The 27,859-nt window shown below is 41.8% G+C and overlaps 1 protein-coding gene across 2 annotated transcripts; it reads right to left on the bottom strand.

The window, feature by feature from the left end:
- On the bottom strand, nucleotides 1-27,859 carry Bmp3 (bone morphogenetic protein 3). 2 transcript variants are annotated; one of them, XM_057773141.1, is made up of 3 exons: nucleotides 26,976-27,859; nucleotides 9,938-10,842; nucleotides 1-3,409 (listed from the first exon to the last, which is right to left on the bottom strand). In XM_057773141.1, exons 1-3 carry the CDS (start codon nucleotides 27,271-27,273, stop codon nucleotides 3,218-3,220), a joined length of 1,395 nt encoding a protein of 464 aa, XP_057629124.1. In that variant the 5' UTR covers nucleotides 27,274-27,859; the 3' UTR covers nucleotides 1-3,217. The 2 variants fall into 2 exon arrangements, with proteins under 2 accessions (XP_057629124.1, XP_057629125.1); XM_057773142.1 differs by having other exon boundaries at nucleotides 9,874-10,842.

Genomic DNA, 27,859 nt, shown 5'->3' on the forward strand with positions numbered 1-27,859 from the left:
TTATTTTTGTAATATAGAATGAAAGTCCTTCGTTACTGGAGAAGAATGATACAAGTTCAGCAAAGCTTAATACATCAGTAGTGAAGTTCCCTTCACAGTTACACTGAGACACCCTTGACATGGACTTGACTAAAGAACCAAATGGCATGTCCCATCTAGGAACTATAGTAAAAAAAAAAAAATAAAAAAGATGTTTTCTCACCTTGTAAGGAAGAAAATCATTACCAATATAGAAACGCAACAGTCATTAAATAAATTAAAAGCATCTTTAAACTTTTTCCATATACATATAATATATATTTAAATTGCCACTGACTGTACAAGCATCAAATTTTCAACTTAAACATTTACAGAAATTAGTGTGAAAAGCTGAAGGGAAAATTTTGTTTTTGGAAAAAGGGGGATCATTTTATCCCTTATAAGCTACATTAAAATACTGAGAAATCAGACTTACCCAAGATTTCTTACGTAGTTGCTTACTCATCTTTATAGATCAGGTATGCATAGCTATTCTCTAACCCAACCTTGATTTAACATGTTCAGACATTTGTTACTTGGTAGCACAGAGAAAATTGAAAGCTTCAAGATTAACTGAATAATGTAGTTAAAAAAAATTGTATAAGTCAGACTGATGATAGTATTACTTACAATTGTCTATGAAATATTAAATGGGTAATAAGACTTTTATACAGAAATAGTAAAACATTATATCAATGAATAAATGATCATCAGTTAATACATAGCTAGGTGAGCATAAAATTTAATCTGGAATACTGCAATCCTGAGATCTAAGGCGTTCAATATCCAGTTTCCTTCTACAGCATTAGATTCTGTAAATTATATATTATTTACACAGGTTACAATGAAGAATTCTTGAAATACTGCATGGATATGGGTAATCCCTTAACTGGAATTCCAGAAAACAGTTATCAGGAAAAGAATGCACAGATTCAAGCCAGATGGGATCCTAGCTCTAAGTGGGGAGGCAGACACAGGCTCCCACCCCTAATCAAGAAGCTTTCTGAAACTGATACCCACCTGCAGATGAAAAATTAGTATTCTCCAGTGGAGTGTTGCTGGCTATGTTAACCACACTGCAGGGCGGGCTCTGGGTCCAGGAGTAAATATGCTCAACACAAAACTAACCCAGTGGTATTTTTGTGGATTTTGTAGACTTTTTTGTTTAATAAAAATAATTATTTTATTTTCAAATGTGTCTCCCTGTGTGTATATGTCTTTGTGTATCTTTTTGTTGTGTGTGTGTTTATCTGGAAGAATGGATAGAGCAGTGTTTGAAGGGAAAGACAGGAGGAAGAGTGAGGTTGAGAAGGGAAAGAGAGAAATAGAGATGGCCAAGCAGGTTTAATCTAGGAAACAGCTTTTAAAAATGTAATGCTTTTCCCATCAACCCCAATATTGTATAGAAGAATTCTCAAAATCTTACAATGGCACCATACGGAAACTTGTGCCTAACACATTTCGAATAGGCAATGTGTTTTTATGTATTCCATTTAAATAAAATTTTATTAATTAAAATGTCACCCATGAAAGACTATGTACGAGACAGCTCATCTTAGAAAGCAAACTTTCATCCTTTGATAACGGCTGAGCTCTGTAGACAGCTAAAGGCAGAAATGGGATAAAGCCTCATGGGTTCTGATCTCATATACACTCTGAAGTGACTTTCTTATTTCTGATCATCATGTAAGACTGATCTAAGAGACAACCGCCAGGCACACACTACCTGAATTTACTCTGTCCTTCAGGTAAAAACAGTCACAAGATCTTTGAAATGTTTACATTGTGTGTACATGTGTGTGTGGGGGTGTGGGGGGTATGGGGGGGTGGATGTGTGTGTGTGCATGCACACATGAGCACAGGTTAAAAGATAACTTGTGGGAGTCCTTCCTCTCCTTCCACCATGTTGGTCCCAGGAATGACTTGGGGAGTAAGCACTTTTACCCACTGAGATACATTTCCAGTTTCTGAGGGAAAGACTATAAAGCAGTTTTCAAGGACAAAAATTCTAAAAGGAGGCACTTTCGACTGTTGGATACGGAAACACACTGTGGTCTGGACTGGCTCTCTTTCTTAGTGGATAGCTTTTAGCAAACTTTGATATAAGTGACTGTAAGTTCCGTGATGAAGGCTGATACCTTGATCTCTGTGGAGGAGAGCCTAGAAATAAATGGGGAACATGATAGTCATTCACGTGGTCATTTCTAATGGGCTTTAAGCCTCAACGTCTGTGGACAGCAGCACACGAAGAAAGAGGATAATAGCAAGAGAACTAGAGAACCGATAACTTCAGGAAGTACTTCCGAAATTAGCTTAGAGCATATGAAAATGTTATTTTTTCTTTTTAAAGGAGGTACAGGAGAACTACATCTGGGTTTTCAAAAATGGAATTCCTGATTCTCTTTTTCTGGAATGCAGTGAAATGAAAACATCCCATCAGATGGCTGTATCAAGCATTGCTCTTGGCATATGCTCTTGAGTCATGGCAATCACCAATGGATGGTGCTCATCAGAATATGATATTGAAAAAGAAAAGGAATCCCATGAAGATGGAGCTTCAGAACCACAAAAGGAAAAAGGTTTTAACAAAAGTACAGGCACCCGGCACGTGTATACACACACTAGCCCTCAGCATATGCTAACTCAACACACACCATGATTGTGGAGAAAAAGCAAAGGTAAACAAATCTCAGGAATTCTTCATGAACATCAAAGCCAGCTGGGTGTATAGCAGACTGGGTTGCTCATGAATCTAAGGCAAAAAAACTAATAAAAACCTCAAGATTCCTATCTACGTCTCTTTCGTCGTTAGATGAGTAGAGACAAACGGTAAGTTATTGCTATTATTTCCCACCTAGTTTTAAATCCCAATACAAAAATAAGTCAACAGGGTCTGTAACACTCCTAAAGTCAGTTTGAGTAATAGCTTTTCTTATGTGATTAAAAAAAAGAAATAGATGTCCACATTTACCGAAATCTTATTTTTAGTTACATTCAGAAGAAAATAAAGTTCAGTTTTGCTTGGTGGAAATTTTCCATCTATTTGATCATTCTCTTTCTGCAATAAAACATCTTTTGGGACAAAACGCATTGGCAGTGCAAAAACAAATAGAGTGAAAAAGAAAGGAAAGAAGAAAGAAATGGTCCATAAAACCCAACCAGTGACTGAATGGAGCCTTTGACTTCCTTCTCTGCCAGGTTATCTGCAGGCACAGGAGTCCACTGTCATGTTAGGGTAGACCTTCAGCACTACATTCTTGTTTTCATCAAAGAACAAGATGCTGAGCGAGGACATCTTTTCGGGCACACAGCAAGGCTCGGGAATTCCAGAGACGACCCCCACTGCTCTCACTATACTCTGAATGGTTGCATGATTTGATGGCTTCAAAGACTGGAAAGAGAAATGAGAGCAACATGTTAGGTGAAACTGTTTTCCCCCAGACCTCATTACATTTAAAAAAGAAAAAGGACTTGTTTGAACAGTTCTATAAAAGCCTACATCATTGAATCCTCAGCCCAAACTCCTCTACCTCCAAGGATGTAGCATCTAAACAGTGCCTGCTACGCTCCAGGAGTTCTGTAGGTGGTGCCTTTAATCTTCACAACAAATTGGTTACATTTTTGCAGAGACTCAGAGAGTTAAATGACATGTCTGAAGTCAAACAGCTGGTAAATAGTAGACTGAAACTCCGAACTTGGTTCTGTTAGCAGGAATCATTTAATTAGAAACAACTCAGCCCTGAACCATCCAATTAATGTATCCTCCATGTTTTTAATTACAATGACAAAAAAATTGTCCCTGACCCCCTATGTACATTTGATGAACTCTAATAAACACACCGACAGAGATAATCATCACCAACTCTAGAGTGAAATTTATTCACCGCTATTTAAAAAAAAAAAAAACCAGAGTGGGATAGGAGGCTACTTATTTATTTGTTTTGTAGTTGCCCAAAGGGTTAGTCTTTGGTTGGTTACTTACTATTCCATTCGTATAACACAATTATTCAGTTCAGGCTGCAGATTAGAGTGGGCAAGATCATACCATTGACCACTGGGGGTCACTGTTGCTCCATGGGCAACTTAAACGGGGTGGCTTGGTGGTCTAAGGTGGGCCATATCCTCTGGGAATAAACTATGGGGTCTAAAGTTTTCTCACGGCTATTAGGAGTTCAATCAGGGAAGCCTTGTTTAAATCTCTTCCCTGAGAAAACAAAATTCATTTCACGTAGGAAGCTGCTACATACAGCTCAACTCTACCTAGAAGTGCTGCGAAGAGCCACAGTCTGAAGCCCTGAGTGGTTAGGACTCCACAATGCCTGGCAACACTTCATCTCTCCTAGTATTCTTTTTTTTTTTTTTAAAACACATTTATAAACAGAAATTTGAGAACTCAAGTTGTGATTCAACAGAACATTTGCCTACTATGTGTAAGGTGTGAGTCCCCAGCTGTCCCTCAAAAATGCAAACACAACAAGCAAGCCGACTGATGGAGCTGAGCATGGCGGTGCCTACTTGCAGTCCTGACTCTTGAAGGCAGAAAGAGAAGGAGTTCGAGGCCAGCCTCAACAACACAGGTAGTTGAAGGTCACCTCAGGGTTACAGGAGACTATAGCAAAACAAAGCAGAAACCACACCAAAAGCAAAACTAACAATGAACAAAGAAACAACAACCAAACAAAGGAGGGTAATTTCCCGAAGATGGACAATATTATTTCAGCTAAAACTCTCATTTCTTTCTGCCTCAGAGACTCTTAGATCCATGAATTGGGACCCTAATTCTCAATCAATAAAGAACACGAGAGTAGAAAATCGGGAAAAGTTAGAAGGTCAAGGATGCACTCAGGCCAACGGAGAAGTAATGGAGAAAGTTGACATATGATCAGAGAAATTAAAACAAATTAAACAAAGGTGTGCTGGCAGAGAAAGGGAAATATTATCTGAATCATTCCATCTTTTAATTTCAACAAAAAGAATCCATACTCCACACTTTAATTTTTGGGAAAAAAATTGTAAAGTATCTACTGTTAATAAATACAGCACTGTTTTACTCTTGCTTCCTACTGACTGGAAGTGCATATTTAAAATAGTTTTAATTAGTTAAGTGGTAATTGAGTGTAATCAGCTCTAATTGATTACAGAACAGGGTAGTCTCACCTTAAGTTTTAAGAAGTCCGGGTATTGGTACTTTACATAGTGTTTGCTCTCTATTAAAATGTGTTTACTGAATGAAAATTATTAGAAAAAAATATAGGGCTCAAAAGAGCATGCAAGTATATACAAAAGGCCACAATGATTCCCAGTAGTCTATATAATTAATATTTACAAACAGAAGCAAAAGACCTCCCCTTGTCTGTGAGGTTTACGTGAGCTACCATTAATGTTGTAACACGGTAGTGAAGAGGCACTGCAGGCTGCAGTACTGCGATTAATGATCTTCGCAAGGAACCCTTGCCACAACCCACTTTTTCTATCACTGATTGAAAGCTATGTGGAAGACTCGGCCTTTCAAACAGCTTGTTGTAAAGCCTCAGAGGCAGGAACAATCAGGCTTTCTGATATTATTCTCTATGTTTAATGTTTGATGCCTAGACGTCATGTAGTGTGGATAGCCTTAATTAGGTTTGTACTTGAACAATTAGTCCAGCTATGCCCTGACTCCCCCAGCTCCCAGAGTGTACATCTAGACATCGGAGCAATGTTGTTAAATGGCTGGAATACTTAGAGGAAATCATACACCCTCCGTTTTACTCATTTATGAGAAATGACTCCTATCAACAAAAATAAAAGATTCTGTGCAAGTGACTTGGTGTAGATATGGAAAATATTCGTGGGTGTTTCCTAAGGAAAATTCCTGTCTTTTTTTTTTTTTTAAATCCAAGTCAGAACTGATGCGTTCAGAAACTGAGTACATTAAGCAGTCTCCAGTGGGCCCACCAGAATCAGGCCCAAGCCCTTGATTCTGGGGTGGTGTTTGTATCAGGGGCTTCTCAGATGACTAGGGAGTATCCCCTTTTCCTAGCTATGGAATCCTCTGCTGGGGCTACCATTACCAGGAATGGTCACATCATGCACAAATAATGCATGCTGTCATCTGCTGGTGTGAAGCATGTGCCAGTAAGAAGCTTTGTTTTCAAGCAGGGTCATGTTTCTCATATCCCTCTCTTCTGAGCTTGGAGCTGGTGCCAATCACAAGTACGAATCTGTGCCCTGCCCCATGCTCATCACTCTCCTACGACAGCGTCCACCTTCCACATCAATTCAGGTGCCATTTTGCTGAGTTTTGTCGAGATTTCGAGTTTATAGTGCTCATCTTCATGGCTGAGATTAGAACGGGACGATCTAGAGGCATCTTTAATAGTCTATCATTTTGAATTAATTAAATGCGAGTCTCTTTATATGGAATACTCAGTTCAAAGTATTTCAATTATTTGTTGCCTAACTCTATATCTTTGCTCTTCCTAGCTTTTTCACAATTCCTTGCAGAAATAACTTCATTCCTCTAATCCTTGTTGGGTTCTTGGATCTCTGTCAGGAACAATGGCTCAATCATTTTCATTTGAAATTTCTGTTTTCCATTGCTGCCGAGGTGGTGAGGGAGGCAGAGGCACAGCACTTGGCTCTGGCTATCTGGGTAGTTTTCATCAGATGGCTTCATTCCAAGAGTCTCTCTCTGGGAGAACAGGCTGGCTGCAAGAGCCAGAAATCAGAAAAAGAAAAAAGAAAGAAAAAAAAAAACTAACCCAAATTGTTGTGTCTGTGAATGACACCTCCAGTGTCCAGGCTTGCCCCACCAAGCCGTGGATGACGTCCTCTGGTTACATTTGATTACAGATGCATTGGAAGGGGAGAGTATGTCAGCCGCTAAGAACCTTCATTCCTGACCTGGGCCATGAGGTTTTGCTCCACGCTCTTCCAGTCCAGCCCACATGGGTGTGATGGCCCAGAAACTATCTAATTGGAATCAGTGAAAGGGCAAAGCCTGGAATTTGGGAAAGGCAGAACACAGCTGTTCCAAATTACAGAGCAGGTTGTCAACTTTTGCAGACGAAGGGCCCCGCCATATAGGCCGGGCTTTCACCCAGGAGGCCAAAAACAGGAGGCCCAACAGAGAAGTCTGGCCTGGGAGAACTTTCCTCAGAGGCAAAATATATATCTGAAGTCTGAAAGTTCTTTGGCACTTCAGTCAGCCCACATGTGCTATGACGATCTGAGGAGAGACCTTCATTTTCCTCTGCTGGTCGGACTGTAGTTTTATTTAAGTATCTCATTCTGGATGCCACATCAGACACTGTGCTAACAGCAATGCCTATTAAGTACCTCTTCCTTGTACCTCATATTTCCCATCTTCCTTTGTTAAAGCACTGACTGGAAGATACAAAGTAACGGGAGCGGAAAGAGAACCCCTAGCATACGCTGAAAGTCAAGCAGTTCCACACAAGGCTAAACGTCTGCTCTTGACTTGGCGAAAGGGAGAAAAGCCCTCCACATGGATCCCTGTTATGTGTCCCTGGAGCTCTGATGTCCTTCCAAGTTTCAACAAATATTATGATGAGTCCAGTTACTGCCACAGATCCTCTCCTCATCCCGTTCTCCCCCTGAAAGAACCTCCTTGGAAGAGCTCAGGGCTGTTGAACCCAGAGGGAGAATCCTATTTTCAGTTTTGCGATGTTTGAAAAAGGACTGAAAACATTTACAAAACCTGTCTTGCCTCGTGGCTTTCATTTGCATGCTTGCTCTCCCTACACAGTGTTTTTGTAGACGCCTCGTCTGTTCCTCCCAGTCTCCTCAATGGCGAGTAGTCAGCTGGATGACAAATGGTTATGGAGTACCCACTACTCCACGTCCATTGCTCTGTGATTTCATTTCCTAGCCCTGTTTGTTGTGCAGGTCCTGTTATTTTTATTATCCTCTACTTTCACTGTTTCAAAGCAAAAAAAAAAAAAATAGCATGTAGAAAGTTTTACTGACTTATCTAAAAGGCCCTTGTTGCATAGTGGTGGAACCAAAATCCAAGCCCAGAGAAACTATGAAGTCTGCTGTTGCCAAAAAGTGTTTGTGAAGCAGCAGCATCAGTGAACAAGTACGTCCGCGTATGATGGTTGAAGTATGCAGATGCTTCTCCCTAACATAGCCCATGGCAGCTTTCAAACTATGATTCTCTTCAGTTTCCTCCAAAAGTCCTTCTGAAAAGACTGGGTTTACAGACAGTGAAAGGAAACAGAATGAAGTTAGAGTCACAAGTGGGGAGAAACTGTAGAAAAGTGGAAACTGAGCTCGCCAGAGTTTGGGGATGAAAAGCAAAGGATTGAGCATCTACGTTCAGATGTTGTCTGGAACCTGAACATTCATTGGCATGATGAAGGAAGAGAAGAAAATTTTCTCCAAGTTATCCAGAAGAAACTACAATAACTGGGAATAAAAGAGGTTGTTTGGACAAACCCTAAAGACCTACCTAAAGTCAGTCACTCTGATATGAAAGTCAGTTTTGGATTACATTCCCATTTGTCAAGATCACAACGCAAGCCACACCCAGAAATAGGACACATCTCTGCTTTTAACATCCACCATCTTTGCTGCACCTAGGATTCCAGATGTCACCCCAGCTGAGCACATTTTGCCTAAGCACTGAAGGTTCTTAAGAATCTTGAGGTTAAGTAAGATAAGGCTCTTGATACAGCCCTGAATTCATAACCCTGACTTCAGGTTGTATTCTAAAAATAAAAAGTTACAAAACTCCTCTGGAATGACAACTTCGTAGGAAATGTACAAAACTCATCTTTCCGAAATAACGAACAAGGAAAACAGAATTTTAGATAGGTCACTGGTCCTGAGCCTGACCCGGTTTTGTGTCTTCAGCCCTTTCTCTGTGTATGTCAATCAGTGACTACAGGATTAAAACATAAAGTAGCTATATAAAGACCCATAAACTGAAATTGCAGACTAAGAAGAAAAGGAACATTTTTCTCTATTTTTAGAGAACAGCAAAGATGGTCTCAGGTTTTACTAAAAACCCACTGTGGTTCCTCTTCTGAACTCTGCCTTTTAGTCACCTTTAAGTGTGTGGTAGAGATTTAAGCTGTTGTAAGCTGAGACTGGAAGTGGAGTGACAAGCGAAACCTGATCCCGAGGGTGTGGCTAATTTTACCATAGAGTGTACTATTTATACTCCAGTGCAGAGAGACCTGCCATTTGGACTTGCGTGGAAGACGGACATTGGAGTTGGAAAGACTTACAAAAATAAGCTTATATGATTAAATGCAGTCTCTAATGCTTTTGGAATAAACGAAGGTAATTTCTGGCAGGGTAAGATGGACCTTAGGGGAGGTCACTGTCATCATATTCTGCCTCTCTCTCTCTCTCTCTCTCTCTCTCTCTCTCTCTCTCTCTCTCTCTCTCTCTCTCTGCAGTTTAGCAAATGAAACATGCATCTGGTGGGTTTTAGGTCAGTTGATCTAGCCAAACCCAAATCTTGACCTGCATGGGGACATTTCACCTCATGAGAAAATGTTCATCCAAAAATGACCCAAAGCAGGGCAGTAGACCCTTTATTCCTTCTTTTTGCTTTCAAGATATTCATACATCCCTTAAATACCACTCAGAGATCAGCTTTTGCCATCTGGGACTTGCTTATGAGGACAGGTGTATATTCACTAGTGACCACATGGCTGGATATGCACCATGTTTAGAAACAAAAATGCATATTTTCCACATATGGTTTTCATAGCCTTCATACCTCATATTACTTTTTACAATCATCAAAGAAAACCCAAGCATAACCACATTGCCCATTATGCTATACTTTAGAATGTTATAAATAAGGTTCCAAATAGAATTTCTTAAATGAAAACACACACTCAGCGTGCTCCTCTACCCCATGCAAAAACAAAGCGAGCACAAAGTAAATGACAGTGGCTACCTTTGGCATGGGGAACTGGCAGGCTCCGGAGCAATAATAAGCATCAAATGACTTGGGGGAGATAATCCATTCACTCCAGCCAATATCAGCAAAGTCCACTTTGAGGTACCTCCTGGCACAATTTCGAGGTTCGATCCATTGCTTTCGTCTTGCCTTCTTCAGGGTCTGTTCATCAAACTGCAGTGTCTGGCCTTTCTGATGAGGCCCTTTCCTCTGTTTCTTTTTGTTCTTACTCTTTTCAGGGGGCTGAGTCTGAAGGGTCTTGTAAGGCTTTCTCTGCTCCCACACGCCATCCTCCTTGTATTGATACTCTGCCCCAGGTAGCTCATTGTTCTGGAGAGGCAACAGGATTCCAGTAGAACGCTTCTTCCTCCTTTCAACCGAGAGGGCAGCTCTGATGTGGCTGTCCAGTTTGGGCACAGTTCCTTCGGGGAAATCTCTGTGTCTCTGTAAGCTAGATACCACACTTTCTGGCTCAGAAATGGCGGCATCGTTGGCATACACCAAGATGTAAGGCTCCGGGGAAAGTCGCATGCGCTTGGGCTGCTCATGTGCTCTGGAAGTAATGTTAAACCCTATGAGGAACTCCTCGTCCTGCTTGGCCTTTCTTAGGAGGTGGGTGATGTCTTTCGACAGCCAAGTCATGCTGTCTCGATAAAGCTTGGGCACATCTACTGACAGGTGACCCAGGAGCTGGCTTTGGTTGGGTTTGAGGATCCACGCAGAGAGATCTATCTGTATGTGTTGTCTCTGCGCATGATGGGGGCATCCTCGGGATACCAGACAGCTCAGGCTGATGTTCACTAATTCTCCAATACAGAAATACAGTGTGGCTGACAAAATATTTTCAGACTTGGTCAGAGAAGTCAGGTTAAAGGTGTGCAGCCCCTTTCTTTCAAGAGTTCCTAGGGAAGAAAAACAAAGAGAGAAACTGAAGTAAATAGGAACTACTACTGTTGTCTACACTATTCAAAATTAAACTCAGAATAAATCAGTGCACGAAATACAACAGCTAAAGCTCTACAATCCTTATAAGAAGAAAACATGGGGATAAATCGTCATGATTTTAGAGCTGGTAACAGTTTCATGAATATGCCACCACATGAATTCGGTAAAAAGAAAAAACACATCAATAAATAAAAGTTCTAAATAAAATTGATTTTATCAGAGTTAAAATGTTTGTGCATCAAAGATAAGTATTGAGAAAATGAAAAGATGATCTACAGAATTCGATAAAATATCACCTATCCATGTATCTAAAACTTTAGTAGCCAGAAAGCAACACGCAAGGGACAGCTTTAATTCAACAAATACAAAGGAGGTGATATACAAAGGAAGTGAGTAGATACATCTCCAAGGAAGATAGATAAGTTCCTGGTAAGACATGAAAACATGTTGAAAATCATTAGTCACTAGGGAAATAAAACCAAAGCCTCAATGATATGGCACCTCCTGAAGCAGTGTGGCTATCACAGGCAACAACCAAAAGCCTCAGATACCAGAACGTTTGAGGGAAGAAACTGGAACTCCTCATTATTAGGGTAGGTATACATTAATTCAGCTGCTATGGAAAACACTTTGGCATTTCCTCAAATACCTAACCAGTAAATTAACATATGACAAAGCAAATTCCTCAGACACTGAAGACAGACACTGAATTAAATACATTCACAGTAGCCGAAGGTGGTAACGACCCAAATAGTCATCAGCCAATGGACAGACAAACAACTTATAGTGTCTCTATCAGACAGAATGCTGTTACTGTGTTAGAACATGAATGAAACTTGAGAAGTTAGGCAAGAACAAAGAAGCCACATATAAAAGTTCACTTTCTGGTTAATTTTATTTGCATTAAGCGATCTAAACTAGTTAAATCCAAAGATAGGAGCAGAGGGGTTCGTTGGGGGTTAGAGGTAGCTGGGAATGAGAAGAAACTGTGTAACAATTCTGAGGTTTTACTTCCAGTTGACGGAAGTATTTCAGAACAAGTTGGACTTTGCAATAGTGTGGCACCTGGCAGCACTACTTCCACTTTATCATCCACTCACTTTATATTTATTTTATTTATTTATTTATTTATTTATTTATTTATTTATTTATTTATTTATTTAGGTTTTTCGAGACAGGGTTTCTCTGTAGCTTTGGAGCCTGCCTGGAACTCCCTTTGTAGACCAGGCTGGCCTCGAACTCACAGAGATCCGCCTGCCTCTGCCTCCCGAGTGCTGGGATTAAAGGCCTGCGCCACCACCGTCCGGCATCCACTCACTTTAAAATAGTTAATTTCATGTTATGTGAATTTTGCTCTCATGAAAAAGAGCAAGGAGGGGTATATGGGAGTGTCAGGAGGGAGGACAGGGAAGGGATAAATGATGTAATTATCTTATAGTCTCAAAAGAAACAACTTTTTGAGAAGGAAAACAACACAGAACAAAAATTGTTCAGCCTCTCGTTATTGAGCGTTTCTATTAGGGAAAACACTCAACTGACAGGAGTGAGCTTTAGAAGAAGACCACAGCCAAGTTCAGTCAGCTTTGCTAGTTTGCCCTTAGCTGAAGCTCCATAAATATACAGAAATTATAGCACACTAGAGCACTTAGCTTGTGTATGGTAGCAGGTGATGTGTGAGCTCACCAAGACTGGTGTCTACAAGCCCTGTACCTCCCAACGCATCCTTCTGGTGCAAGCAGAGGGTCTAGAATTTGACCTGGATTTATTAACTTTGTAACTCTGGACAAGCTTATGTTCTCATTCATAAAATAGAAAGACTATCACAAAAGACACTTTGTAATACTTTGCATCATCCAAACTGCTTTGGATAAAGAACATGGACTCCCATTGGGTCACAAGACTGCTAAAAGCAGCATGAAAGCCTGGCTTCTTTGCACTCATTTCATGTCTCTCTATTCTGGAGTAGATTCCTGCCCAATTGGACCAGACTTGTAACTGGCTGAAGGATTATCTGCCTAAAATCTGGTGTTGCAAAAAGATGAAGCCCCAAATGTACTTAGCCTTGTCTCTCTCAAGTATGAAAGCATAGCAATAAGAACAAGTAAGGTATTTCACAGGTGACTCTGTCAGTGCCCCATTCTGAACCCCTCCTCCAAAAGGGGCTTCCAGATCTCCAGTAAGCAGCCACTTTGAATTCCAGGAACCGTGAAGCTTTACAGGCAAGTTGACTTTATTATGGAGTTATTATTAAAAGGGCATGATTGCATCACCATGGAAGCTGGAGCTGTCCCTATACCCCTATAGAAAAAAATCATCTTGGGGACCATGTTGTCTCTTCAAGTGATAAGGACTCATCCAGAATCACTTGAAGAGACAAAACGGAGACAAAGAGCAGTCAGACCATAATTGGTCCAGGATTGCTTACTTAGACCTACCCTTTGCATCCTGCCCCATTTATTCCTCTATATAAACCTGGCGCTCCCACCAATTCTCTGAAGATGAGTTGAGATGTCTAACTCATCTCTGCTGTCTTTCTGTTATTGCCAGACTGATTAAATTCCTTGCCTATCTTACCACTACTACTTTCCCATCAGAATTTTTATGTGAGGAGCCACATCTATTTTGTTGGAAGCCGCCAAGCTAGTCATTGGTTACAATGTCTATCCCCTCTGTCTTCAGAATCAATATGATATGTATAATGTTCACGAAAGTTCTAGTGTTTCTTAAATATAAATATAAATTGCTGTTCTGATCCAAGCCTGGACTGACATTCTTATAGGAATTATGATTCTTTCTACCTGCTTTACAAAACAAGATTGGGTAAGAGCTTAGCATTTGGATACTGTGTCTGAACAAATGAGCCACACCTTTAAGAAATGTAAAAACACACTGTTGCTGTTCAGCTTGTCTGAAGTTTGGTATTCCATAAATTCGAAATCTAAATGTACAGAGTTCAAGTAAAATGACTGCAGCTGTTAAGTCATTGTACTAATTGAGAAATTAGCAATAGAAAGAGCAGGAAGCGGGTCAGCGAAGGCAGAAACCAGCTCTCTCAGGATTATCGAGTGAGTTTTAGCTAGGCTGAGGTGAGGTCTGAAGAATCCAGACCCTGGGGTTTGTCCCAGAGAGATTGCCTCCATGCACTTGTTCCATATACATACTTATTTCAGAAACACACACGTAATCATGAAATTATGTTCCTGATCAAAAACACGTTTCAGTAAAAAACAAAACATTTTTATAAAGATGTGGAAACTTAAAATGAGTTCATCAAGTCCCCAAGCATGGGGGAAGAGCAATGGGAAACATATTTTACTCATTTTTAACATTGTGTGAAGCAAAAGGAGGAAACTGCCATTTGTGCACATTTGTATAATCCATGGCACTGGGATAATGTCTTACAGACCTTTATAACAAAGCCATGGCATCAGGGCTGTTCAGGGGCTCTGCCCTTAATTCAGCCCAGTCACCGCAACATATACTTTTACGGAAACTTCACATAGCTGAGAGGCATTTAAAATGAAAGGAGGAGAAACCTGCCCATTTCAAGTACATGGCAATGCAAGGTTGCTCACAAGTACACTGGTGGGGAATTGATGAACACCAAAGGATGGGGTGCCACTGTCTCACTTGGTAAACTTGTCTCTTTCCTCCACATTCTATCTCATTCCATCTGAATATGTCATTCTTTCAAGCACATTTCTCCTTGCATTGTACCCTGCTATCACTTAGCCTCCTCCTCAGCCCCAGTCTTCAATGTCAATTAACTCTCAGACTTTTATCACATTGCCTTCTCATCCTAGCTCTCTGATTTCAGTCCGGTGCCTTATTTCACAGTAAAATCCCTATGGCCAAGACTCATACATACTGTAGACAATAGCTAAACTCCCAAACTGCTGGTTCCTTCATCTATAAAGTACACTTAGTAGTATCAACTATAAAATTATTATAAAGATTCATTGAAAGAACTCCATCAAAACACACATAGACCCATTAACCATTAGTTAACTATAACCTCACTGTCTGGGATGGTATTGTCTAATTGAGACAAATCCAGATGAGTCATGATGTTGGATAAATGTACGTAGACTTGAAAGAGAGAAAAAAAAATATAGAGAGTCATAAGATAAAGTTAGTCCTTTACAAAAAGGGTAAAGTCTTTAAAGAGACAGAGTACAGATGGTCATAGATTAAAAGGAATAAAGAAAAATAAGCCAGGTAAAAATGGGAAATTCACAGAGAGTCTGGATTATGTATACTATTGTGTTATCTTTATATTTTTTGACTGTGAATGAGCTAAGTACAAAGAGACATTTTATTGTATGGGCTGCTAAGCTAAACCAGCATGTATATCATAAAGTATCATGACTTCCAAATTTGCGTCTAAGGACATGTTGTTTTGGAAAAGAGGTTCTTTACTTGTTTCACAGAGGATGAGAGAACCTGTGAATTGCTTCCAGACTGGTGTGGTTTGGTGGAACAAGACTCCCCCCCCCACCGAAGGCCACTGTGAACACCCCCCAAAATTACTATGCCCAACAATCAATAGGAAGCAGTATGGAGAAAATTGTGCCCATATTCTCAAATATTGTCTATAAATGTTTATTTACATTCAAATGGGGATATGATATAGATATGAATAATTTGCATTGGTATAGATCTTGGTTTATTGATATAAATTTAAGGTCAATCTTGATTAAGATGTTGTGATTGTGTAGTTCATTTTAAAAATGTAATGTATAATTAAGAAATATAGGTTAATAGATAATCATCTATAATAGTCAATCTTGTAGTCATGTTATTTAGATTTTTTAAATATATATAGATATATTTCAGTTAGATAAATATTCTTCAAATCTTTCAGAGACCTTCAGAATATGGCATTTAAAATGTTTAAGAACTTAAGACTTTTCATGACAATGAGACATGTCTGCTCCTGGCAGTACCAGTTACTTCAAGAGGAAAATGAGCATCAAAGAGGCTCCCTACAGAGTTTGCTAGCCTTTGGGCAAGAAACTGCTATTGCCTGGACTGCTTAACTGGACATGCAGGACCCACAGAGAAATGGCTGTTGAGCTTGCCTAAATGGGAGATGGTCCTTCGGGGTTCCTGCTACACAAAAGAGTCTGCTAGATATTCTGCAGGACACAAATTAAAATATATCACATGACTTCCCACTTTCCCTTTCTTCCTCTAACCACTTCAATGTCCCTCCCTTCTAACTCTTCTCATGTCCTCTAGTGCTGGATAGTTTTATGTCCACTTTACACAAGCTAGAGTTATCCGAGAGGAAGGAACCTTAATTAAAAAAAAAAGTCTCCACAAAACTGAATTGCATGTGACCCTGGAGGGGATTTTCTTAATTAGTGATTGATGGAGGAGGTGATGGTAACACCTCTGTGGGTGGTGCCATCTGTGGGCTGGTGGTCCTGAATTCCATAGTAAAGCAGGCTAAGCAGGGCATGTGGAACAAGCCAGTAAGCAGTAACCATCCATGGCCTCTGCTTTAGCTTCTGCCTCCAGGTTCCTGCCCTGTTTCAGTTCCTGTCCTGATTTCCTTGATGATGAACAGTGCTGTGGAAATGTAAACTAAATCAACCCTTTCCTCCTCAAGTTGCTTTTCTCATGGTGTTTCATCACAGCAATAATAACTGTGGTGGTTTGAAAGAAAATGACCCCCAAAGGGAGGGTCATTATTAGGAGGTGTGGCCTTATCGGATGAAGTGTGTCATGGAGGGGGCCGGCTTTGAGGTCTCTTTTGCTCAAGTTTCACTCAGTGTGACACTCAGTCTACTTCCTGTTGCCTGCATATCAACATGTAGCTGCTCCATCTTCAGCACCATGTCTGTCTGCCTGCCTGCAGCCATGCTCCCTGCCATGATGATGATGGACTAAACCCCTGACACTGTAAGCTGCCACCTAAATTAAATGTTTTCCTTTACAAGATTTGTTATAGTTATGGCGTCTCTTCACAGTAATAGAAACCCTAAATAAGATAGAAGTTGGGACCAGGAACTGAGGTACTGCTATGATAGGCCTGACCATAATTTTGTTTAGAGTAATATGGACTTTGGTACTTTGGGTTAGGAAAGCAGTGGGATGGTTTAAGCCCTGTTTAATGGGACATACCAGCAGGAACATGGAAGACAGTGGTGCTGAAAATGATTTGAACTGTAGGGATCAAGAGGTTTCCGAGGAAAAGAATGTTAGTATGTGGCCTAGAAACTGATCTTTTAATATTTTGGTGAAGAATATGGATGTTTTTTGCCCTTTTATAAAAAGTCTGCCTGAAGCTAAAGTGAAGTTTTGGATTAATTTCTTTGACAGAGGAAATCTCAAAACAGCCTACTATAGACCCCAAGCTCTCAAATTGATAATTTTTCTTTGATTATGATCACACACATACACACACACACACACCACATCACACACCATACCACACACACACATGCACACACACACACACACACCTACACACATACCTTACAAATATATAAATATAACCTACTGAGTTCATGTTGTTGTTTCTATGTATGTGGTTTCAGGGCTAATTGTATTAGTTAAACAATTAAGAGGCTCATCCTTGGTAGAGGTTAAGCCTCTCTCAGGAGTCATTAGCTGCCTACAGCTCTTTGTCTAGGGGTTGACCCTGTGAGATGTTCCCCCTTCAGTGTTAGCATATATATATATTGCTACTGTTGTTATTAGATCATGTTTGTGCAGCCTGCTTCGAATTGTTCCAGTCTCACAGAAGACTTCCTGGCATTCTGGTCCCTCTGAGCTTTCTTACTCCTTTCCCACAATGCTCCCTGAGCAGCAGATGCAGAAGCTGGTCTACAGAGGAATCCCCTGGGGCTGGAGTCTCCACAAGCCCACTGCTCTCTGCATTGTGTCTGGTTGTGGTTCTATAGTGGTCTCCACGTGATGTAGCGACAAGCTTCTTTGGTGAGGAGTGATAACCACACTCTTTGAGAGGTTTCAGATCTCCTTGGACCTATAACTACTGGTGGTTGTAAGGCCAGTGCTAGGAAGCAAACGCCTCGCCTATCCTACCCAAGAGCAGTATGCATGTTTAGTCTTTGAGCCATCTCTCCAGCCCCAAGAATTGCGTTTGGATATGCGAGAGGCTTCAGATTACAATCATGATGTGTCTTCCAATGCCGTGGTGAGACCGAACTCTAAAAGTCATAGCTGAATGGGGGTTGGAGGCAGGGTCAGATAAGTCATGACTCCAACTTCGCAGAGAAACATGTATGTGACTCACAGGAAGGCAGCCGTAAGTCAATAGCACTATAGGAGTGTCACCACAATGTAACAGAAGGTGTGCGGGAACCAGAAACTTCTTAAGAACCTTGCAAAATACAGCAAAAATACAACAGGTTTGTTTCTGGCTTTTCTCAAAGCAGAAGAGGTGGCTTAAAAAAAAAAATGAGAAAATACAGCTACCAATAGGTGGCGCTATTTTCATACTGTTTGGTGGCCACTCCGCACAAAAATTTTCCGATAAGGGACTCCATCTACAGCACTTGGGTCAGCATTACCAAGCACACACAACCTTGTGTTCTGACTTTTTTGAGAGTTCTTTATATCTGAGAACTGGAGGGTGGTTTGGAAGGTCGGTTTCTGTGTTGGAGACAGAAGGGTCTTGAGCAAGCTAGGCAAGCTATCCCACTAAGTTAATCTCTCCCAGGGGAGATTTTTTTTTCCTTGAAAGCAACAGCACTGGCCAGGAGGTCAGTTTGTGCTGACAACCCACTCCTTGGCTAGGCCCCTGCCTCTGTGATTATTTCTTTGCATGATGCCTCCTTCACAACACTGTGAACTCCTTGGTAACAGGGCTCTGCTTTGCACTGTGTTTCCCTGACGCTTCAGTCGTATTCAAGAAGTGCCTTCCTTTATTTTGTTCTGTAAAATGAAAATGCCAGTTTTGTTCACTTATTATAAAATGAAAGAACACAGAAATTAGCTGGCAAGTTAGCAACTGTTTGGAGGGGAACTCGGGTTGCCTTTTGCCTGTATTGATCTTTCTAATAGTTAAATAAAGGTGGAAGATGTGTTCCTGGTTTTATCTGAAAAACAAAACCAAGACTTGAGCTTAGGGAGTGGACTCCAGTTTGGGGGCTTGTGATCAGGCTGCAGCTTAGGGGTCTTAGAACCATTTTGGTTTCCATTTGTCATCTACCCTTTGTACTAGCTGAGACGGTAAGGCAGGCACAAAGGAGCCATTGCACCTTCATGAGGACCCACGCAGAACGTTTTCAAAGGGAATTAGCAGATACAATGGAAGGTTTTCCCTGAAAAGTCTGATTTTAAAGCAAATGAAATCTAGATGGCTAGTGAAATCCCTCGGAAGCAGGGAAAGTATTTCAACCATACTGAAAATATGTAATTAAGTACACGTTTCCCCACCTACTTCTTCCTCCAGAGGAAGTTGAGTTTCTAGAAAGACCCAGTATCTGGGGTTGGGGGATGAAGGTACCCAGAAGTCACTAGCTGACTAGCCATTGCTGGTGGGTCAGGTGGCTCTGCCACAGGTTGCCTTCTTCTTTCAGTCAGAGGCTCTGAAGCTGAACACAAGTCATGACATTTTGTATTATTCTGAAGTCTCAGTCAAATGATCAAGTCTTGCGTGATCCCAAAACAGCCATTCACTATATCCAGAGCAAAACAGCAGCAAAAGATGAGCTAATGTATATTTTTCTAGACTAGAAACACGTTCACTAACTACGGGCACAGAGCCTCCACCCAAGGGCATTCCTGGACTGTGAACTCCCAGGGGGCAGACAGGTCCTGGGACTCTTTGAATGCCCCTTGATTACTTTGACAGTCCAGATCACTTAAGGACTGAAGATCATTTGTTCAATTTGTTAAATCAACAGCTGATACCTTTACCAAGTTCAAGAGTGTTTCCTACTTAACGCCAAGGCGAAAAATATGTCAAGTAACTTCAAATTCCCCAAAGCTGGAGGAACCGTTCTTGAGTATGAGGGACATCTGCAATTCCCTTCTTGGGCTATGAAAATGGGAATTATTAAAACAGTTATTTCATGAAGTAGAATACAGTTATTTTATTTGTTAATGATAAAATACTACCCTGGAAATTACTTTAAATCCAATTTAGTTTTAAAGCTAGTGTTCTTGGTTGATGTCTTTGGTACTCTCTTTTCTCGACTCACAACTTATACAACATATTCAATTCAACTGAGATATTTGTTGAATTCAAACCATATGACAAACTGTGGCGGGTCCCCCAAATTTTCAGGGCAAAGTGAGAGAAATTCTGCCTTCCAAAGGCTCAGAAGGGAAACCCTAGGTCTTGTCTCTCTCAATTGAACAAACAAATTGTGTTGAAAACCCTCTGCACGGATGAGAGAAAGGCACACAATTTTGATACATCACTTCTTTTGAATACTCTACAAGGGCAAAAGATGGTTATTTTTAAAGTCAAAGATTTCTTTTTCATTTATTGAAAATAGCATAATGTCGGGCATGAGTGGAACAAGCATCCTGTGTTGGCTGAATCCTCCTGCAACCTACCTAGTTTTAAGGTACACCTCCTCCCATCAACAGTAGCCTCACCACCACTACAATAGCCACAGTACCTTCCCTACACTGGGAATGCTATCACCTAAAGGGCCTGGACACAGTTCTCTCACTGCATAACTAGCCTCAGCTACTTCTTATTAGTTTACTAAGATCCTGGCAAATATTTCTTTATGTACTAACTGCAGCCAGTAATTTAGAATTTCAAGATTTTCTTTGTGTTTATCCCTCTTACTTTAAGCAGCTAGGGTGTGGCACACTGTGTATTTTTCTTTCACAGCAACTTTCAGCATCATTCCTTGTGTTAATGTGGAGACTGAACTGAGTCTAGCTGCTGGACTCAGAGATTGGTTGTGCTAAATGATTATGATTTTGTTTACCTTGTTTGTTTGTTTTTGTTTTTTGACACAGGGCTTCTCTGTGCAGCCTTTGCTGCCCTAGAACTTGTCCTGTAGACCAGGCTGACCTTGAACTCAGAGATCTGCCTGCCTCTGCCTCCTGAGTGCTGGAATTAAAGCACGTGTCACCACTACGCAGCAAGCTAAATGATTTTAATATAGAAAAAGGGGGAGAAGCTAGAAGTTTTATTTTTCTAGTGATTAAGCCTACAAGTAAGATTTAAATTCTAATCTTGAGCATACTTCTAGTTCATTTAACATGGCTGGGCTTCGTTTCTCACCTATGAAACTGGTTAAACCAAACTTGATCCTATCTCACAGAACAAAGAGTGAAACTCAATTGAAAAAGTCAATGTAAAGAAATAATACAATTTTAGAAACATGAGTATCCTTAATATTTTTCAAAAACGTTTCCCCTCTGGCTTCATGTAAAACATAAACACATCTCAAATGTTGGAAATAAGATGTGTTTGTGTATCCCAGGGTACTACAGGATGGTGTTGACACAGAACTCATCTTACGGCACAATTCATGCTATTCCAATCCTATTTTCAACAGGTGATTAGTTCTGCCTTGTCCTTGGTGGCTGAGCAAAGCGGGGTTACAACGTTTCTTAATAGAATCCTTGAAATTGGTTATTCTATGTTGTGGAGCATGGAGATCACCAAGAATCTTGTGAGAATTCTTCAGCCCACATTGCACATTTGCAAGCAAACTGTGGGACTGGAGCTCTCGTCTGTGTTTTCACCTGGCACGTGTGCACTTGTGAGCCCCAAGGACGGCTCCTCTAGAGTGGTCCCGAGTGCTCAGGATCTTAACATGATCAACACTCTCTGAATTGTGGAGTGCTGTTCTATTTCTTGTCTCATTCAGTGTGTTAGGTTTTTCTATGGCGGAGGCTTCAAAGGAAGCTGATGAAAATTTCCTGTCCTTCTGTCTCAGGGTGTTTGTGACCTGATGGGTTTATTAAAAGAGAGGGAGCTGGCCAGCCAGCCTTTGGAGGGCAGGTGGATGTCTTCTCAGAATCCAGCTCTAAAGAATTTGACACTCTCATCTGGCGTTTAAGAACACCTAGATACACATGGCATTCTCACACACAGACAGCACACACTCACAAACACACACACACAGTGCACACATGCTCTCTCTTTCCCTCTCTCAAATTCTGTTTAATGACAGAATTCTAAACAGCAAGAATTCCAGTTTTTTGCTACTACTGCTACAATAAAAATGATGAAGATATTAATTATCAGAATTTGCAAAATCAGCAATTTTGGGGAAAATCATTAAAATTTGGGTATAAAAGTTCTTCATAATGTAGCACAGAAACCTGATTAGGTCATAGACAATGAATGTCAAATTGCACAATGATTGTCACAGGCATTCCTGGCAGGTATGACTTCATTAGATCTCTCAACTACAGCAGGCACTGGAGATAAATAAAAGACCTGAGAGAAGCCTTGAGTAAGAGTTCCTCTCATCAATGCATGCATGCTGACCCAAACATTAATGATATGATATGTATTTCCACTACTGTATTTTTCCACAAATAACAAAACTTTTCTTTCAAGATATTACGCCTGCCATAAAATAATAAATATCAACCACAAAGAAGAAAACAATGACTCCTACAGAAGGGGAGAAAATAAAATGTAAAGACACAGAAACTTTACAGTTAGATGGAGAGAAGTTTGTAACCTGGAAACAAGAAGACGGACCGTGCCGAATGGACCTGAGTCCCCAAGGTGACAGTGTAATCATGTGCCCTGTCCGCTGGGAAGAGAGAGCCAGCTCATCTGTAGTCAGATGGGCACTGAGTTTTGCAGATCTTTTATGGCGAATGAGGATGTTCTTGAACCCGTGTTTTTCCAAGTAGACACCCCAGGGCCACAATTCCCAGAAGGCTCTCTTGAGGAGGAAGGAGAACACTTGCTCTTTTAAGGGACATCCCCACTAAAGGGCCTGTTCCATCCCCACTGACCTTTCTTTCCGACTCATTTGACCTCTGCACCCAGTTTTATATAGGACCTTCCAGAGACCTCTTTCTGTGAAATTTCCCTTTTATAAAATAAGATCAGGCCACTAGAAAGAACCAATTTTGAAATTAGATCTAAGTGTTGAAAAGTCGTCCAGCAAATATATTATGAAGACCATTTATGTTCCCATCAAAGGACCTGTTTTCTTCATTCTGTCTTCCTAATAGAAAAGTTCATGATGCAAAAAGACTTAAAAGCAAATTTGGCCTTCACATTTCTATCTAATTAAAATATTTGAAGAAATCAAACAAGCACTTATCATCTTCCATGACTCAGAGAATGCATGTAGCTCTCTCAGCTCCTTATGATGTATGCAGTTGTAGTCTATAAAATTGAGTAAATCTTCTGCTTGAGTGAATTATCTGCTTAGGAGTTTTTCACATTGACCTTTGTGCTCTCTTGGGGTCTTTGAGTGTGCGTAACCACACTACAAAGCTATATTTGATTTCTTTTTTTAAAAAATGTAATTCATTCTCTTTTTCCTTTCCATCTAGCATGAATAATCAAGAATTCATGGTATTATGGATTTTTAAATGTCAGGAATTGTAAAGCTGTCTTGCCTATTACAGTAAAACTTCATTAGAGGCTATCATGTATTCAAAGTAGTGTATAATTCAAAGCAGCTGCGCATCCCAGTGCCTCGCCTCCAGATGTACTATTGTCCCTTAAATGAAAACATCATACAATCCAAGGACTCTAGAGTTTCAAGCCTTGCTTCTAGGTGCCTGGAAGCATGATTACTATGTCTTAATAACATCATCATATTCTCTTGTCATGAAACACAGCAAAAATGAGCCTTCGTCACTGATCCATGTATCCTTCAGGGCACTGACTTCTTCATGTGCGTTTCTAGTAATGATTATTCAGGCCTGGATCGTATATCAACTTTCCTACAGCCTTATTGGCTAGCATAGTACTTTAGAAATATATCAAAGCCACAGTCCTTGATATTGAAAGGTTTTGGTTCAGATTAGGTAAGAATCATCCCCCATCCTTCTCCATCGAGGCAAAACATTCACTCATGAGTCTGCAGTACTTCAATACTTCCTGATGTTATTCATGAAGGCAAGTATACTTTCCTTAAAGGTAATACGCATCCTCTGAAATGTGATATTTTTATAGCTGTGTGTCATAAGTGGTGATAGTTTTTTAATAAGAAAACTCAGCTTTCATTGCTTTTCCTAGAGAAGTTACGACTAAGATAAGTAAGATCAAGTGTCTATGGAAATAAAGGAGATAAATTATGTACCGTGAGGGATCAGGACAGGAGAAAACCTTACGTAAAGTACTATGTAGGCTGATAGTAGCCAAGGACACACTTAAATCAAGATTAAAATACAAGCTAAATAAAAGACACCTTTTTGTCTTCCCTCAAGATGATGTGTTTCTAGCAGATTAGAATTCTTTATCAGCCACAACTTTGTGAATCACGGTTTACAAAGGAAAAGATAAAACCCATCTTTGCATAAAGTCTTACATATCAAAAGAAAAGCTTACAAGACACCCAACCATTGTTTTTGGCACATCAGCTGCCTGGAGCTGAGAGGGGAGAAAAGGGGTTAGTGCAAGTGTGTTTAGGATCTGTGCCACCTGCCATCAGTAATAGTTTAAGGAGGAAGCAATCAGAGGGAGCCCACAGCAGCTCAGCTCCAGTTATTCTAGGTTTAGAATGATAAATAATTTTAATCAGGTAGATTCCAAGGAGCAAATGGCTCTCTAAGGCTATAACTCAGCCTGAGTAAGCACTAGCCGAGCCTGGAAGATTAGTAGGCACTCTATATACAGAGCATAGACACCTGACCTGCCATAAAATCTGTAACATCTTACTTAGGTAGAGAGAGGCACTTATGTTGTGGAGCTTAAGCATGGTGGGCTGGGAAAACAAATCTAATTTATTAACACAGATGGCGTCTTTTGCCTATATCAACACAGGTCACCTAGTGAAGGGTGTGTTGGGGAGAGCAGCACGTGACAGCTTTAGCACTTTCCTTCCCAGAATCATGTCTCACGTCAGTCAGAAGGGTCTTATAGCAAAATCATATCACCGTGTGAACAACTAAACATCCTGGAAGGGGTCCAGGAGTCTCTAAGTAGAGGTAACCTGGCACTTTAGCGTTCTCTCTCTCTCTCTCTCTCTCTCTCTCTCTCTCTCTCTCTCTCTCTCTCACACACACACACACACACACACACACTCATGTCTACATTTGATGAATAAGTCATTAAGACAGTTTGTAGGATGCTAAAGTGATTCCTTTTCTTATCAGGTCGCACAGCCTTGTGTATATGTTCCAAGCTGCAATCCATCATTTCAAGGGAGTGTCTGGTCTAGGGAAGAGTTTATCATCTCATGGTTTAACACTGTGGTGAGGCTGATAATGGGCACTGGAGTTATAATGGGTGGAATGAGTGAAAGCCAGAGATGTGATTAGGTTCTTATCCATGATTTGCTCAGTCTAAAATCAGTAGCCAAACTAGGTGTGTGAATGAGACAAACTCAAGTTTTACCTTCTAACACTGCGACCCACACTCAAAACAAAACTTGTTGATTACAAAAATAATTTGTCACTTGGACGCCTCAACTATTCTCTGGGAAAAGAATCAAATAAAAAATACCAAAGCCAGAGGGATTTGGATGTCTTCCTCATTGCCACCTGCTTTGCCCACCCACCAGCCCTCTTCCAGACCTTGTTAGCCCCACACTGCTCTTTTGCTGAGCTCCACCCTCAGCGGTTCATTAATGTAAACAGTCGGGTCACTGCTGTGGTCAGCTGTCAGGGTCCTCTCTTTAAGTGGTTAGTAGGCTATGCACAGGCAAGATGGGCTTTTGTGTCCTCAGTAGAGGACAGCTCTTTAAATGTCCTGCCCATGGGTCTATGAAGAAAGTGAAATCTGACTTAGCTCAGATTCCAGCGAAAGACTTCTCTGTATTAAAGCACAACTCACATTTATTGTAGATTGTAGATGTCATTATGCCTCTGAGTTGCAGAATGAATTCATGAATTCCAGTGACAAGCAAGAGATTTCTTTGATGAATTATTCCCCCCTCCTTTTTTTTTTTTTTTTTTTTTTTGCCAGGGTCCTAACTAGTTAAATTGGGGAGGGGGTAATCCATCCAGTAATTTGGACAGAATTGAAAGAGAGCAGTCGAGACACAGTCTCTATCCTTTAACATTCTTGCTGGTTCTTAACACAAGCTCGAAAGGCAGACTTTGCCATCACCTATTCCTTAATCGTGAGGGTGGGTGTACACAGCCCCTAGTGCGACCTCAAAGCAGATATAAACACTGAGTGTCCAGGAAAGTTGCCGTCAAGCTGATGGAGTAAACTGTTCACTGCAGCACAAGGGCTGGCTGGCTTGGGGTGGGGTGAGGGTGGCGTTAAGACATGAATTTCAGTGTCAATGATTTGTGTTGAAAAACGGGAAGAAGAGATTTCCATCGCTGGTACTAAAAGATGTTTACTCTCCACTGGCAGCCTCGTCCCAGCACCATCCCCAACTCTTCCCGGCTTGGACCACGCAAGACTTCCTTGCCCAGATGGGTTAGAAATAATCTAAACACTCACGCACCTGGTTTTGTTTGTCTGTTTGCCACTAGGGGACTATCAAGAAGAAAGTGTCAGATATGGTAACACAGAGGTCGTGGAGTTAAGAGTGCTGGGTCTGGGGAACTGCCCGCTGAGTGCACTTTTCTCTCCTGGCCCGAGGTTGGCATAAAATGGCATCCGTTTCAGAATAAAGGCAGCCAAAGCCTGTCGGAGGGAATTTCCGCCAAGCACTTTAACCAACAGCGAAAGATCTCCTCTCGGTAGAGGTGCCCGGGAGAAGGCAAGTCTGCTGCGGTGTTGTCCCTTGGCCTCTTCCCACGCTGCACCCCTAACTAAGCTTCGCCACTGTCCCAACTCTTCTCCCACTTGCCGGTCTCAGTCCGGCTCAAACTGGGCTCATCCAGAACGCAGCTGGAGAATTCCGAGAGGGCAGAGGACCGGAAGGCAGCCACCCAGAAAGGTCTCAGGACTGCCCAGCCTGGGGCCGTGAGACAGCGGGGTGGCACGGCGGGAGGTACTGCCCTCTGCACTCCGGGGCGGGAAGGGCTCCCTCCCCTCCGCACTCACCTGCAGCTGCGGCTCGGAAACTGCGGACCGTGTTGCCACCGCGCAGAGGCTGGGGACCCAGGGGCTGCGAGCCGGGCGTCCGGGTGTCCTGAACTCTACTACCGCCGCTGTATCTATCATAGAGCCACAGCATATGCTCAGACACCTTGTCGTGCGGCGGCAGGTCACCACCTGTCGTGCGGTCGTCTGTCCCAGCCCGGCGGGGCTCAGAGAGGTGCTGGCTCGGTCTCTGTCCCTGCGCCAGGTTCAGGCAGAAGCAGCCCAGCCACAGACACAGTAACCCACGCGCGCCGGCCATTGCGAGCTCCTGCTGTCGCGCCACGCTTCTTCGGGTCGTCTGGGGCACTCAGGAGGCGCAGGAGACGGAGTCAGAGTTAGGGTAGCGTTCCAGCGGCGGAGCTGGCGCCCGGAGCCGGGCACAGCTGGAGCGGGCCCGCGAGGGCCGGCAGGTGGGCTCTGAGTGGCAGACGCGCTGGTTCCGCTCCCCTCGAGGACCGGAGGGCTGAAGGTCTCGGCGTGCGCAACCGGGTTGTCACGCGCGGGCTTTCCCTCTCGCGCCACCTGAAGCTCGGGAACACCCGGCCAAGCGGCCGCGCTGGGGATCTGGATCTGCGCTCCACCGGCCTGGGACGCGCGCTGGGGCGGGGTGTGCGCGGTCGCAGCCAGCTGAGTTCTCAGAGGACGTGGTGTGTGAGTGAGTTAGTGTGTGTGTGTGTGTGTGTGTGTGTGTGTGTGTGTGTGTGTGTGTGTGTGAGAGAGAGAGAGAGAGAGAGAGAGAGAGAGAGAGAGAGAGAGAGAGAGAGAGAGAGAGAGAGAGAGAGAGAGAACTGGTTTCCTTATTCCTTCTTGCCCTGATCAGATCTGTTCAGTCCTCCTGTGGCCAA

The sequence above is a fragment of the Chionomys nivalis genome, chromosome 6 (genome assembly GCF_950005125.1).
Source record: "Chionomys nivalis chromosome 6, mChiNiv1.1, whole genome shotgun sequence".
NCBI lineage: Eukaryota > Metazoa > Chordata > Mammalia > Rodentia > Cricetidae > Chionomys > Chionomys nivalis.